Below are 16,788 nucleotides of genomic sequence, written 5' to 3'. Positions count from 1 at the left end.
GATTGGTTGGTGAGGAGGCAAATCCCTGGGAGTTTGCCCGCCACTGGCGGTCGCCTGGAAACCCTATCCAGGGTTCCAGGTGACCAAAGTGCACCTGCGCCAGGATGAGGTGAGTTGTTGCCAATACGGCTCGGCTTTTATGTATAGAAGAGCAGGCATTATCACTCGAATCTAAAATTTGCATCTGTGCAGATCATAGCCTAATGTATGGAGGCTTGACTGTCTTAGCAATACCCCTGCCCTCTATTTGAGTTTTCATCTTTGATTAAAAAATAAGACCTTTTAACATAGTGGGGGGGGGGGCGGTAAGATATACAGACAGAGTTCTACTCAGTTGCTCAGTAACCTGTTCTACTGCTGTGTTTAGGTTCCCAATATTTCAGTAGCAAACTCAGCCTGTAGAGGGCAGAGTAGGGTTACCAATCTCTGCCCACCACCACCTCTCATCTTTCTTTCTTTTCTACTGAGTTGGAAGAAATCTTTTTTTGCAATTGCATTAATTTGCTTCTCCAGCAGCAGTGTACTAATAATGTTAGTAATTTTTTTCAGAGACATTTTACACAGCCCAATACCAAGTCTAATAGAAAATCTTAAGCAGAGTCTAGAACCTGTAAGATGTTATTCTACCAGGATTCTGTGTTTTGAGAAAAATTAAGAATCTTAATGTTTCTTACACAGGAGTGCACAGGACTGTGTCTAAAGACTGCAGAAACACCATCACAGGAGGATTATATACTTGCCTCTATTTCTAAGCAACAATGTCTTCTTCACTCAGAAGAAGTGCAACATATGTCTTAAGACATTAGCAGAACAGCATACAGGAAGCACTGAGCAAAAGTCAAAATTCTTCTTAGGCATCTTTGCCCCCTAGTGGTTTTGAGTTATAAAAATCTCCGGAGTCGGCAGGCCTGCGTGTGTGCAGTCCCATGTGGGACTGCACAGGAAGACCGCACATGAACTGCAGAATATCCACGCTCCAGGTATTTTTACTGATATTCTATATGGGCAACTTGTGTTTTAAATTCATATTAATTTTTCTCACAGTTGATTATAAGCCATTTTAAGACCCGATTGGGTCATATAGGTTTTTAATTGAAAAATAAATGAATGCATAAATCTGGAATCTAAATTATAAGGACTGATAGTCATGCCATGTAAATCACAATGTGTCTATACTTCTCTATTAGAAACCAGATATTAGAGGCTGTGTTTGCCAAAAAAGGGAACTGGTAAATCTGCAGCAATACTTCAATACTAACCAGTTCTCTGCAGTTTTGGAACAGCTGCATTTATATTTACATTTAATGTGTTCAGCAAGGCATAGATTTTCTGAATTGGTAACAAGAACAAGTTTAAAGGCAACTGAAATCTCTCCTAACCTAAATGAAATAATTTTTGCAGACCATTTTCTTTCTTTGATTAATTTGTTTACTGTAGTAAACAACTATCTCAGCAGGTGGCAGTGTAAGCTAACTCATGAGTCCCCTTATTAAAACACAGGGATTCTCCAAAACTGTCATAAAGCAGACTCCCTCCCTTCCAGTGCAACCATAAAGAAACACTCCCCCAAGCCCATTCCTATCAGAGGGCTTAGAAGGGTGTAACTCTGCTCAGGATCACAGTGTTAAGTCAATAAAACTTTTTTCTGAAAACTGCCACACAGAAATAAGGTGAAGCCAAAACAGGTGGTTTCAGCTGGCAATGCGTTCTCTTGTTCAGAGAAGGCAAATCAAATGTGAGTAAAGTATGACGGGGGTTTGTCACGTGGTGACTTTTGACATGCACAGTTTCTTCAGTATTTGGCTGGTGGTATTGTTGGCAATGTACAAATGTTTTATATAGGTAATCTTTACAGCAGTCCTGAAAGGTAGGGTAGTAGCCCCATAGTGCAGAGAAGGTAAAGGGAGTCTCTCTCATCAGCCTCCCTTTGATTTCACTATCTGAATACAGCTGCCCATTCTGCTAGTACGAACAGGCAAAAACAAAAGCTGGAAACTAATACATGGTTGCAACCAGGGCTGGCTGGAGGACTTTGAGTGCCCCAGGTGCCCACCTGCAAGGAAGCAGGAAGGCAGTGCCTGTCCTCCTCATCCCTCCATGCTACAGAGAGGTGGGGAAATACTGTCTGTCCTCTTTCACAGTGGCCAGTATATGCAGGGTCCCCGCATGGAACTTCCCCAATACATTTAAAGAACCCCCAAAGAAAAACAGAATTAAGATGGAAACAATGAAAATGAAGGAAAAAAGGTTGTGTAAACTATGACAGAAACACGCTGTCGTCCCCGTCCCCCCCCCCGCCCCCGGGCAATGTTGGAAGGAAAAAAGCATTTTCTCATTTTAACCCTTTGTTTAACCAGATACGGCAAGTTGAGCAAAGGATAAAGTGAGTGATGGAAGGATTCTGGGGAGGCTTCTATCTATTGCTGAAGCACCGAGATGGACGCTATCACCAGACCAGGAGACATCAGGCTGGTTGCTCACTTGTTCTTACACAAAAGCAACGTGAGTGAGATTGGCCACCGAGCTACTCAGGCCCCAGAATTACTTTCTAGTTCCCCTATGGCAGCCGTGAGCCTTTAATGGCAATGGATTGGGTCTTACCAGCATTTGCAAGAGAAAAAAGGAAGAGAGGCCCCTTTCACCACCAGAAGGGCTATTACAGAGATCATGGGACGGACTGACAAAAAGCCATGCAGGCTGGAAGGCACTCCCATGAGACTCCCCTCTTCCCTCTTGCATTAGCAGACAAGGTCGAAGCCCAAAGTCTACCTAAGAGCAGAGATCTGAAGGCAAGATTCAGACAACTGTTTAACAGTTGCAAAGCACAGTGCAGCTTTTTAAAAAAATTATCTACTAAATCTTTTACAGCAATGTTAGACATTAGAACAACTAGATCAGTTTTGAAGTTCATTGTTATAGTTTGTAATATATTTTATACCATTATGTTGTCACATTTTATCCTACAGTGGTTCAAACTGATTATGTAAAAGTCAAGCAGAGCTGAGACTGCTTCTGAAGTTTGCACATAAAACTGAAATATCACTTCCCATTTACAAATATTCATGCTGCAACTCAGTATGCAAATTTGTGAAGTTTATTGAATGCAAGCTTTGTTTTATATTTGTTTCAGTTGCACAGCCAAAGGCATTAAAATGCCCATTAATGTAAATGAGCCTATTATTCAACACAAATTCTTATGCTATATTAGTTTCCTATATCGGAGTTATTAGAAGAAGGGTATGTTGAGACAACTGAAGAATATAGCTCAAATTTCATATGCTAATAAAGTCCTTGTAACAAGCTCAACATATACTTATTTGCAGACTAAAAAAGAGTCATGAAAAATCTCTAATGGATTTTTACCAGTAGGAAATAAATGCGTGGAACAAATAAATAGTTTATAAACAAGCTGGTTACAGCTAAGTACTGCTTTTATGCAGGTAGCTCATTTCTTCTCACAAGATTCTCTCTTATATTTGACTAGGAACAAAGCCCATAGTGGGAAAAAATACAATGGGCACTAGAAAGGGCAGGGCGGCCAGGTTGGGCATTGCCCTCTTTGCAGCACACTGATGGCACCAGGGGAGGGGAGGGTGGCAGACCAGGCATTGCCCCCCCTCCCTGATCTGGGCAGGGGCAAGGCGGCTGGAACGGGCATGGCCCCCTCTCCTGTGCCCCAATCTGGGTGGGGCAGCTGGGCCGAGCATTGTCCCCTCCCCTGCATACCAATCCCAGCTAGGGGAGGCAAGGGGGAGGGCTGGGCATGGCCACCTCCCCCGTGCCCAGATCCCAGATGGGGGAGGCAGGGCGGGTGGGCATGGCTGCCTCCCTCGCACTCTGATCCCAACCTAAGAGGTCTGCTGCTGGTGACATGGAGGCCTAGCATGGACCTCTGATGGCCGTGGAGGTGGTAGGAAGGCCGCGTGGGGGGCCCTGGGCTAGGGTTGCCAGGTCCCTCTACTCTCCTGCCGGGAGGGAAGAGTCCCTGGCATTTATCTTGTGCCAGGCACGAGGTCCTTCTTCCGGAAGTGACATCACTGCGCCAGCCACACAAGCACTCCTGTGGGCCATATGGGGCCATTTCTGCCTGTTTGCAACCCAAATTGGCCCCAAATGAAGCGTGGGAATGCTCTCATGACTGGCGTGATGACGTTACTTCTGGAAGTGATGATGCCGTTCCTGCTGGGAGCACACGCATGGTGCGTGTTCCTGAGGTGCCTGCCAGTGGTGGGCAAACTCCAGGAGCTTGCCACCTCCCACCGATTGCTGGCTGATTGGTTGGTGAGGAGGCAAATCCCTGGGAGTTTGCCCGCCACTGGCGGTCGCCTGGAAACCCTATCCAGGGTTCCAGGTGACCAAAGTGCACCTGCGCCAGGATGAGGTGAGTTGTTGCCAATACGGCTCGGCTTTTATGTATAGAAGAGCAGGCATTATCACTCGAATCTAAAAAATGCTTAATTAACAAGAAAAAAACCAGGTATTTTAATACGACTATTCTGAGCAAGTACACACAAGCTGCAATTAACATTGCCATCCTAACAACACTTCCTTGAGAAGGAGAGGCAGCAAGAGGTGGTGACTTCAGGATCTCCACCAATGCATACGAGGATTGTCTTTCGATGACCAGACAGAGGTTTCAACCAAAAAGAGGATTGTTATTGAAAACAACAAAGATCAACACACAAAATACATACACAGCATACACTCAGAACTAAGTGGTGAAAGTTGAATAGAGGGATCAGGTGATATTTACCATCCAGAAGAGGGTGTCTGGGAGAGAGAGCATTGAGTGACCTGTGCATCAAGACGGAAGAGCTTGAACAGAGGCTCAAGGCTGGATGCTGGATCCAAGAGCATGCACAGAGTTATGGCAGAAGGGCAGCCCAATTAATCTGTGGAACGTACCCAGGGGCAAGACTGCATCTTCTGCCTTCCAAACGAAGACTTAATAGTTATTTCTGGGGTGGGGCAAAGGATTGTGAAGCTGTTTCCGGGACAAGACAAAGAGCTGGTGAACTGTGTCCTAAGTGGAATATTGAACTAGGAAGGTTTGATTAGGTCTTACTGGGCAGAACTAAAGTTATCAATAATGATTGATGATCTGCAAAGTATGGATGGGTGAGGCTATCAGCTCCCGGAATCACCTACGAATAGGAAAGTGGTTAAGGGGAGACTGATAGCGTGTATTGCAGTGATTAGTTCAGGAACTCCAGGAAAGCCTTATTGTATCAGGATCCTTAGTTCATCTCTGGGGTGTGGGTGGGGGTGGCCTCACCTGTCATTCCCCATGCTTGCTTGTTCCATCTCCTGGCTGGGATCTGGCTTCCATGCTTCTGTCTGCTTGGGCAGTAGTTTTAATGCTTCAGAGAAGGGGCTTATGGCATAAGCCTTCTAATATTGTCGGGGCAAGTCTGACTGCTAACAGTAGTTTGACTTAACGATGTGAATTAAGATGTTAAAGTAGAATTGAACACAAGCTTACTGTTTTCATTTCCAAAGTGTGAACTTGTTACTTACATTGGTAGAGAATTTTAAAGAGAACTGACCTCAATGGAAACAGTGCATAACATTTTGTACCTATACACATAACCTCTCTCAATCAAAGGCTGCTAACTGCTTCGTAATGTTGATTAGTGGTGAATGAGGCAATTAAGAACAAGAGCAATGCTAAAGCTGGTAAATCCAACAGGATTTGAGGCTCCATAGTTAGAAAGCCAGATGGCAAGTTGATACTGATGTTTACAGCCCAAGGATCTTTCCTCCAACTTAAGCTTTTCTGTTGGAGGAAGAGCTATGTAAGTTGAAAGCAGGCTTCTTAAGCTAGAGAAAGGCTTTAGACATTGCTTAGAGTAAAAGTCAGCACTTCCTTGGTTAAAATACTACTGCTTACAAAAAAATTCCATACTGTCCTCAGCAATGATTTCAAAGAGGCTTTCATTTTCCACTCTTGTCTCTTCTATCTGTGTGGCACTCAGAATAGCATCCATCAGAGCTAATCACAGCACAACCTCCTCAAACCCCTCACTGACAAGAAAGGCCTACAGGGTCTAATTGTATATGCTTTTATGTGGACAGCCACACAAACACACACATCAAAGAGGAGACTGTTGTATACCTCGATGAAGCAGTCTCTTGGCATCACAGATGAACACTTAGACCTTTAAAGTTTCAAGGTGTCTGACATGTTATGATAACGTGATTTCACAGAAATAAAGCTAATAAATATTGAAGCTTGAGCACCAGAAACAGACAATATGCTTAGTTTGTGTTGGTTTGGCCTACCAAGTGTATGCCCCCCTGCCCCACCATTCCTTGAGTTTCTTGACATGGTCTTCTCATGTCACAAGCTTCCAGCCTTTTCATAATTGGTGTGCCTGATTCCAGCTTGCTCATGTACAATAGTGTTTACTTGAAGTAGAATTATTCTGCATAACAATAAAGAGGCTTACATGCCTTGCTTTACTCATTTGGAAAGGAAACAAGGGGGGGGGCTCAGTGAAAAGCATTACTGCTTTACTCAAACCCAAATGGAATCTTACCTGTGAAAATCTGTATTCTAAAATACAAACGCTCAGGCTGTCAGCTTACTTCAATTTTTTTGCCCTTCTGTTAAGTTTCATTGTTTGAAGTGGTTTGACTCTTGGTTCATGAGCAAAATTACATTACGTCTTATTTCCTTGTGTACAAAACAGTGTGTACCCGGGGACGGGGAGGGGTTGCCAGTTTCCTATATTTACATTATTTAGCATTTCAGCTGCCATGCTTAACTCCATTGTTTCTATCCATCAGTTTTCATCATGCTGAGAACACTGTGATGTTCAAATTTAGTAGCTCACCCATAATGAGTATGATTCCCTGCGACTCCTTGGGAAAGTTATCATGCTTTGATCTGAAACAGCAGTCAAGCCACGGCTCCTGGACTGCGGCCATTCAAAACCAGCCTCCACTTGTTCAGTTTTGCTTTTCTGTTTTCTTATAATCTGCAGCCATTTGGAAAGGGAACAAGAGGGGGGCTCAGTGAAAAGCATTACTGGAGTCATATAAGAGGGGCAATCCTAAAAACAGGCTTAAAATGGGCTTGAAAGGATATAACTCTTTTTAAGGTTGCCCTGTCAGAGCTATGTCATCAAGTTATGCAACAGAAATCTTAAAACTGCCTTTACTTTTTGCTCCAGCTCCTGTAAGCCTGGTTTTATGATAGCATGAATACATTTTTACCATTATCTGAATCCTGAGATTTGTAAAGAAATTGACAGTGAATTTCCAGTAACAAGGGCCTAAGTATTCTATTAGTATCATTTTGCCTTCATTAAAGTTTACTATATATTATTTCTGAAACTTACCTTATGCATGGAGAATTTTCTGGTAAACACACACAGACACACACACAAGCGTGCTAAAATATTAACTGTTCATGATATGTAATCTAATTCACTAAAAAGAGAGTTATTGGTCATATTTTAAAGACTAATGAAAATTTCTTGAAGAAGACTGATGATCTTATTAGGGAGAGCAGCTAGCCCCAGAACGTTCAACCAATTTGTATGCTCCTATCCTAGCAGCCCTATGAAATTTTTATCAAGGTGTTATAAATATTTGCCCACATTTTCACTCATTAAAACAAAACATTATTATATTTAAGTTATATCTTAGACTTTGTTTGCCATTATCTGGCCAGGCCAGAACACATATTGCTGTGACTATGAGTCCTTATTGCAACATGGCACAAACTTCACCAGAGAATCTGAAAAGGTTGGGATGTATGGCAAAACAGACATCTGAAAACTAGACTACTGCATGGAAAACAGAATGTTCCTGCAATACAGCAAAGAGTCTTTGGTGTAAATAATAATTATTCATGTAAATAATAATTGTTACTGTCAAAGCATCACAAGTTGGGAACAAAAAAGAGTAAATCAAATGTGTTACATCAGTTTAGCATAGTACGTTTGCTCACATTTATCTGCGAATAAACTCACTGAACATGACGGGACTTACTTCTGAGTAAATATTCACAGGATTGGGCAGCAAAAACTTACAGAAACAGTTTCCTTTAGAGAAGATAGCTCTGAAGTCGGTACAGAATTTTTCACATCCTATATTTTTTGTCCTCAAGTTATCATCATTATTTGTAGTTCAATAAAAGCTTATAATATACATATTAGGAGCTGTAAAGAAATAAAACGTACAGATCTCTCTACATACAGGCTCATGATCCCTGCCCCCCACTAATTGCTCTAAGATAGTATTAATGTAAAAAACTTTTTTTGTAGTTCTCGCATCTCGCATTTCACGTAAGTTCTTGAATCATACCTTTTGGACGATGGTGGTGGCAAGCTCTTCTATCAGCTCCTCTTTGTGCTCTCGTAAATAACAAGCTTCATTCTGTTTCTCCTATATACAGATAAAGCATATTAAGCATTCACTTTTAACTTACATGCTAAGAGTCAAAGTAGATGCTACGTCAAATCTCTGACATTTCCTGCAGTTTTTAAAAAGAGCAATGACAGCTGCAGAGCCTCCAGGTTAGTTCAGCAACCTGGCAAGGGGGAACGCAAGTCAACTGCTTCCTCCATGTCATTTGCCTACTTTAATTGCTCCCCCACCTCAACTACTGTCCTGACCTAGATAGCCCAGGGTAGCCTAATTTCATCAGATCTCAGAAGCTAAGGAGTATCGCCCCTGGTTATTACTTGGATGGGAGACCACCAAGGAAGTCCAGGGTTTCTATGAAGCGGCAGACAATGGCAAACCACCTCTGAACAGCTCTTGCCTTGAAAATTTCAGGCAATATCTGAAGAAAAAATACAACATAAAGCCCTGCATTTACCTAAACCTTTGTGCCTGAATCACAACTGTATTTTTCTACAGAGGATGAAGCACTGACAAACCCATAAAAGTTAGTTCCACTATACCTGAAGCCAAGAAACAACATGGCCCTGTCCCTCCTTTGTTGTTTGCAGGGCTGCACTATATGCAGTACATTTTCCTGTGCAAATCAGTCAACAAACTTGGTCTGGGAGTTCTAAGTGTGTCTGGGAGGAGCAGTTTCAACCTAGGACAGAGGCTGCAGACTCTGTGTTGCCCAGCAAGAATTGGGGAAATGCCAGCAGTAGCATATTCACAATCTCCATACCTTCCCTGAAAATCAGGTGCACCAGGCTCAGATCTCAAAGGTAGCACTGGAAGGAAGGTGAGTGAGGGGAGCATCACTGCAGTACATGGCTACTGGGCCCTTTGTTTACTGAAGTCTAAAAGGTATGCTATTCCAACAATTCATGAAAAAATACATAATATTGCAGTACACAGCACTGGGCAGGGGGTTGGACTAGATGGTCTGTATGGCCCCTTCCAACTCTATGATTCTATGATTCTACTAAGAGGCTCCAATTAGTGCAAAATGCTGCAGCTCGACTGTTATTAGGAGCAAGAAGGAGCATGAACATCACTCCCACCCTACAGTAGTTACACTGGCTACTGATCAGTTACCGTGCTCAGTTCAAGGTATTAGTTATTACATACAAAGTTCTTAACGGCTTTGGTCAGGCAGACCTACGGGACCGCCTCCCTCCCTATGTTCCTCCATGGCAGCTTTGCTCATCTGAACAGGGTCTCCTGCAGGTGCCAGGCTGCACATGGGGGAAGTCAGCAGCAGCCCTTCCATGGGCTTTCTCTGTGGTGGCCCCTATCCTGTGGAGTGGCCTGCCTGAGGAAGTCAGAAGAGCTCCCACTCTCCTGGCTTTTTGTAAACAATGCAAAACCTAACTATTCAAAAAGGCTTTTTACTCAAATGGGAGGGCTGTATTGTAGGGATGGGGTCTCAGACGCTTAATGAGTTAGGGACCATAGACTTCATCACTATATTGCCTTACATATTATCTGCTCCTTTAAGTATGTACTCCTATGTACCACCTGAGCTCCATGTTGTCTAATGTTAGTTCTAGAATTGATTATGTTCTGCTTTAGTATTTTTTCTACTCTGTATTGGATTCTTGCTAATACTATGTCTTTTAAACCTGTATCTATTTATCCTATGGCATTGTTTATGGAAATATCCTTGATACTGTATTGAAATGGACTTGTTACTGATTATACTAATCTCATTCTGTGTAATCCGCCTTGAGTCTCAGTGAGAAAGGCGGACTACAAACAAACAAACAAACAAACAAACGAACGAACGAACGAACGAACGAACAAATAAATAAATAAATAAATAAAGTGTCAGAAAGTTAAGATGGTACCATTCTGAACATTCTCCTGCTCATTTAGCAGGCACTATTGAAAAATATATTAAGTGGGGGCAGAGATCAAAATAATAATGTCAATAATGATTTTTTTACCCAGCTATCACTGTATGTCTCTGTCTTAGAAATAGCTTCTTCTATGGCTTCTTCTGCAACACGCAAAGCCACAGCGAGGGTATCCATCATGCTGTGTCCTAAGCAAAGAGTACAATAAAATATGTATAGAGTTTCTGAAAGACAGCACTCAGATTATTAAAGTGAAAGGAAATATCAAACTTTTTTTTCAAACAGCCCATAGCTTCTCACCCCCTGCCAAATGTATCAGTTTATGCAATTTAGATCACAGTGTGCCAAAGGTACAATTTACTTGTAGTAAAAATTGATTCAAGCAAATCAAGCCATGTGCTGTGGACAGCAAAAACGTATTTTTATTAAAAAAATTATTGAAGTCTCTAGGGTATTAGCCAATATGACCTGAAGAAAATTGTTTTACAAACTTAAAGTTGGGAGTTAGCAATCAGTCATTAAGCATATACAAACCTCACTATGGAAGGTTACTTTTTACATTACATTTTGTGTAGAAGTACAGAATGTATAAATACCACACTCAGATTTTAAAAACAAAACCCACCAGCAGTAACAGACGAGATGTATAGAGTAATTAGGATATCCTAATGAACTACATAAAGTTGTGTGAAGGAAGATGAATAAAAAAGTGGATTGAAAAACTGAATTTGTTTTTTGATGCTCTGGAACATACAAAACTATGTGCCACTTATAATAAACTTTTATAACAGAAAAACTTGTAAAAAAATTCAGTGCCCTCAATGCATACATACCATATCAGTTTTGAAGCATTCATGTATATAGAAAGTGCTACTTTCTCCTTTAAATACCTTCAAACAGGAAAGAATTGGGCCCAGTTTGTATATATTTTCAAGACCAGCAGCAATTTTGCCCGTGCTGATAAAATTCAAAACTGATGGGCTTGTATACTCTTGGATACAAAATACAATGTTAAAATAGTCCTCAGTCATCCCATAGAAATTGTGTTGCCTATAGTTCCATGTTTCTATCATTCCTGTACCTCTTATGAAAAAATGAAGATGTAATAGAAGAAAAACCCAATTAAATATTAGGGGTTTGCATCTGAGTATCCCCAAACCAAAAATGTATGCAAAACTGCAATTTTGGGTCATGTCAGGAATATCCAGATCCCTCCAAATTTCACAATTCTTTGTAGAAAAAATTGGGGCCAGCCTTTGTTCTCTGGCTGATTTTGTTTGTTCTTTGCCACTTCTCAGCAACAAGAGGGAAGGGGCAAAAGGAGACAACTATCCTATCCAATGGAATCCCTTGAATGGATCAGGCCAATCAACAGAAGTCACATTCTCACATTTGGCCTTTGTTCTGTTCGGGTATTGGCTTCTTTTCCCTGGAGGAAGCACATTATGTCCCCCCACAGGAAACAATGAAGCCAAGGATGGCTGGAGTACACCTTCTTTGTCCAATTCTATTCAAACAAGGGGGGGGGGGTCTTTAGCAGAGAGGGAAGACAAGATTTCCTGCAAATCTGGCACTATTTTGATCTAACAGCCACCCCCCAGACTGATTCTCCTATTGGAAACAATGGACCCGATATATATAATTTCCAGATGTGAAAAAACATCCCTAATGGATTTCTGGAACGGTAAGGCAGGCACTCCTCAAAATGTGAGATAATGAAAACGATGCCTTCTAAATCCGGATCTGAAATTATCAGGTTTTTTTTAAAGCTCATACCCTATTCAACATTATGTCATATGAAGAGGCAGAAATAGCTTTCCTGAATGGTTGATTCAGGGCAGATCACTGTAGAAGATACCATACTTTATATTTTGAGAACAGCACTAAGATTACTGAAATGAAAATTATGAAAAATTGGATATCAGGTATGCGATTTTAAAAGGGGTGCTGACTACAAGCAAGATAGATACTTTTATGAGGTTAGTGATGGGCTGCTACATATGAGAGAAAACATATTAGAGAAAATGAGGAAAAGGCTGCAAACGAATGCCTCCTAAGTAGGCTGCAAACCAGAGGCTAGAATGTCTCTAACCACAAAATGAGCCACAAAATCCAGTAACTCGCTTCATGATTTAATAGAAAGGATACTGAGATTACAATAGCTTTGTAAATAAATCCTCAGTTTCTAGCTAGCATTGGCTAGGCTATCTGCTCTCACAGACCAATGAAAGTTAATGGAAGCCATTCTCATCCCCAAAATTCCCAGCCTACTTAAGGCGATTCTTAACTTGCCACAAGCAAGTAGGCTATGTGAATCCTGAGGCAGGATCCTACAGATTCTGTGAACAATGGTGCTTTCCTCTGGTGCAAAGAATCTTCCCCTGCTCGTATCAGGGGATGGTTCCTTGCACCAGTGGAAAGCACTCCTGTTAGCAGATGGGTTCCGTAGGATCTAAATTTGGGATTACAAACATGTGTTCATCTTTAGACTTCAGGGACTTCTGGAGAGACCCATTTATGGTATTGGTTATTTCATTCAGTAATAAATGTTCTGTTTTTAACAACTCCACTTCTAACAGAATTACCTTCTGTTTGCCTGTAGAACGTAGAGTCACTGCCACAAATACTTCCTTCATTTTCTATGGTTCCTTCACAGAAGCTTCCGACTTCTGTTCAAAAAGATCATCATCACCATCACCATCATTTTCCAATGTCATACATAACATCAGGATAAAGTGCTCTGTCAGAAAATGGGGCAATTTCCAAATGCATCATCGTTTGCAGAAGGAAGATTGGAAGAGAGATTCTTAACACAAAGACACTGAGAAGAAAACTGTTTAAAGGTATCATTTCATTCAAAAACATTTTCTTCAGGGGAAAAATATCTCATACCAGGCTAATCTTTGGACTTGGAGAATGTCTACTCAAGTAAAAGACAGACTGTGAAGTTAACAATGAGGAAAGATTGCTCATAAAATGCTAGTGCAGAGGACTAGCTTTGAAGATGACATTCTGGACTTGAAATACATCATGGATTTTAAAGGGCACCATTTCATTAAAAAACAGACTGTTAAACCTGCTTCTGTATTAAAGGGAACAAGAGGACTTATCTTACAGTCACAGTGAGAAGAGAATAATGAATTTATTTTAAGCTGATATAAACTCTCATAAATATGAGAAGAAAAATAGTCCCTTATCCATATAACTAAGAAGTCAGTTTTCTTCCGGTACTCCCAATGTGTCAGTCACGTTGGAGAAGGGGAGGGAGTACACTAGGCAGCCAGGAAACAGCCAGGCACACTTCAGGCTCAAATCTACCTCCCCACTGTCCCCATCGTTAGTAGTAGTTATTTCTGGACAGGGAGGTAAGAGAAGTCTCTCACTACACTACACTGACCTCACCCTTTTCTCAAACCATTGTCATAAGTAAAGTATGGGTGGGAGAGAGGTGTAGTGCTATCAAGAGGCAAAAATGCCAGACTCTCTTATTCAGGAGCTTGGATCTTATATTCGTGCTCTACTCACAGGAGACGGATAGGACAATTTTAGCCAATTTCCATTAGTCCCACTTCAGTCCCTCACGTCAACCCCCCCCCCCATGATATTCCTGGGGTCCACTGACTCACGGGGGCACCATTTGGGTATCAAAGACCACTGCAATGGGTGGGTAAGTGTGCATATTGCTGTTCATGTAGTTTTGCCTTGCTTGCACTCCATTGGATCCAAGCGACGATTTCTAGGGATGAACACAAATGGAAAATGTTTCCATGAAACTTAAACCTGTGCATATTTTTCAGGGGAGATCTGTAAGCAGTTCACTATTTTGAGAATTTGGGGAGGCTATGATCATGATGATAGTGGTGTGTGTGAGGGGGGAATAGGCATGGTAAAGACAGACTGGCACACTGGGAATACTGGGTTTTTACTGTAGATACCATTTTGGGTTACTCTGTAGATGTAAATGTCCAAAAAGGAGAGCTCATAATTAAAGCAGTCACATATTGTAGGTTAAGGAAAGGTTTAATACACATTTTGGGGTCTTACAGCTACGCTTTCTTCTCTCCTGTGGAAACCAGAAAGATTTTGAGGGCAGAATTTTGGGGGGGAGGACTTGCATAGAGGCTTTGATGCCCTGGATCTATTGCTGTGAGTTAGAATTGCACAATGCCAGGAAACCACTATTGCAAATATAGATATATTTCTAATCACATAAAAGTGCAATGTGCAAAGTGCAATGTGTTCAAGTATGTAATTCTCAATTATACACAACAAAAATACACAGTACAATCATATATATGTTATACAAACAAATCCTTGTGGTCCGTATAATCTTTCACTTTCCTTTAAATTGCAACATGCAAAAAGTCTTGTATAAGCAGAAGCCCATGGATAGAGAATCGTGGAAGATGTTCTGACATTCCCAGTCCGTTAACACCACCTTTGTCTCGAGCCCTTAGAGAATGAGCTTGGATTTTGCAATACTCTTGTATCCAGTCTGAATTGTTTCATGCCCAAGATGAAGTGAGTTTTTTTCTCACAAAACGGGTTAATGACAATTGCCTGCACACCCCCGTCGGCATTGTTGGATTTATCTTGAAATTAAGGACTGGGAATGTCAGAACATCTTCCACAATTCTCTATCCATGGGCTTCTGCTTATACAAGACTTTTTGCATGTTGCAATTTAAAGGAAAGTGAAAGATTATACGGACCACAAGGATTTGTTTGTATAACATATATATGATTGTACTGTGTATTTTTGTTGTGTATAATTGAGAATTACATACTTGAACACATTGCACTTTGCACATTGCACTTTTATGTGATTAGAAATAGATCTATATTTGCAATAGTGGTTTCCTGGCATTGTGTGTTTTCGTTGCTATAGCTGTTCCAGGACCGCCCGTGGTTTTCCAGTGAGTTAGAATTGGGCAAGAGGAAGGGGAGGAGAAGTGGGGCATGGCACATCAGTTCATGGAAGGTTGAGCTATCACTGGAGAGCTGGAGGTATCCAGGTCCTGATGTACTCTCAGTGACATCATATGAACCTGCATGGCACATTTGATTTCCTCATTAGTCATTCCTCTCTATTTCCTACAACAAAGTTGTGAGATCAGTCATCATCTGGTCATTAATGTTTTCAGTACTGCCTCCAAGTCTTGTTAAACATTCTGCCTGAAAATCAGAGAAAGGAGTGTCTACCCTCATGTCCTTTAAGGAAGGGCATAAAACAAAATTGTTTAAGGAGAGCATTTGAGGGTGGCTGAAGGTTGCAAATAAAATGGGGAGCTTTTATTTGGCCTCCTTTTATTGTTGCCTAAGATATGATTTTTTAAAAACCTTTTAAATTCTGCTGGCTGAGTGGTAGTTTGTACCTACCTTTTTTGTCAGCTGCTTTGAAACCCTGTTTGGAGGTTACAAATGTTGTAAAGCATAAATGGTTTCCAAGTTTGAATTAGGCTCAGAATACAACATGCTAATTTCTGAATGTCTTGGAACAGACCTCTGCTTGCTGAGCCCAGTCTCTAACAAAGGCAGGAGGAGTTTGCCCATCACTAAATGTAATTAGCCTTCTAGCCCTGGGTTACATGAAAGGAGGATGCTCATATAAGGCAGATCCTTGTAACTACTAGGAACCAGTGATTGCTGATTCCACTGATACATATGAGTAAGACATTGGTATCTGTTTGCTGTTTGGAATTACACGGGACATATGATGCAGCAGAGCAAACTTGCTGAAACTAGGAATGCTTCCCAGGCTTCTCCTCATATAAAGGTAATTTAGTTAAGATAATGGGGGTAAAGTGTAGATGACTGGGGAAGGCAATGGCAAACCACCCCACAAAAAAAAAATCTGCCAAGAAAATGTTGTGATATGATGTCCCCCTATGGGTCAGTAATGACTCGGTAATTAAATTACCTTTTAATTACCTTATCTCATTTCCAAAGTACTGCCAAGGAATCAGAAATCTTCTATAATTCATTTTTTTTAAAATTCTAACTTGTTCTGAATACTGTGCATATGCAGTTTGTAATAGCTTCTGTTCATGTGCATTCCCTCCTCTGCAATATCATTGTGATAAATACTGCAAAAAAGGCAATCTTGATAATATCAGCTGTATCAGGAGTATTCTTTTAATGCGGTATTTTATCAATGTGTGAGAGTGCATGTGTACAGCAGTTAAAATACTACACAAAAATGTTGATACAATTACATGTACAGTCACATCAAGGTTTCATTTTTTCAGCAGTTTATTAATACAAATGTGGCATTAATCATTTGTGGGAAGCAAATGAATGGGAGGTGCTCAAAGGGGCAAACTGCGCATCATTCATTTCTGGAATTTTAGAATTTCTCCTAATTAGTGTTCTGGTATTCAGGAAGAAAAGAATACAACACAAAGAGAAATTCCTGAAAAACAGAGGAACAGAATAGAGGAAATCAATTTATCTCTAAGAAGGGCTGTTTCCACACAGCTTACCTTATTCTGCAAAATAGCGAAATCTCGCACAAAATCTCGTGAGAAGATGCTGTTATC

At 41.0% G+C, this 16,788-nt stretch overlaps 1 protein-coding gene across 1 annotated transcript in view; it reads right to left on the bottom strand.

The window, feature by feature from the left end:
- Window positions 1-16,788, bottom strand: part of MYRIP (myosin VIIA and Rab interacting protein) — a 216,041-nt gene that overhangs the window by 35,440 nt on the left and 163,813 nt on the right. The window contains exons 5-8 of the mRNA XM_054991980.1: window positions 12,836-12,919; window positions 10,341-10,438; window positions 8,314-8,394; window positions 6,837-6,980 (exon numbers count right to left, since the gene is read on the bottom strand). Coding sequence (XP_054847955.1) covers window positions 6,837-6,980; window positions 8,314-8,394; window positions 10,341-10,438; window positions 12,836-12,919 — 407 coding nt within the window. The remainder of the gene's footprint in view (window positions 1-6,836; window positions 6,981-8,313; window positions 8,395-10,340; window positions 10,439-12,835; window positions 12,920-16,788) is intronic.

This window comes from Eublepharis macularius, chromosome 11 (assembly GCF_028583425.1).
Source record: "Eublepharis macularius isolate TG4126 chromosome 11, MPM_Emac_v1.0, whole genome shotgun sequence".
NCBI lineage: Eukaryota > Metazoa > Chordata > Lepidosauria > Squamata > Eublepharidae > Eublepharis > Eublepharis macularius.
This window is presented reverse-complemented; position numbering and strand designations above follow the sequence as displayed.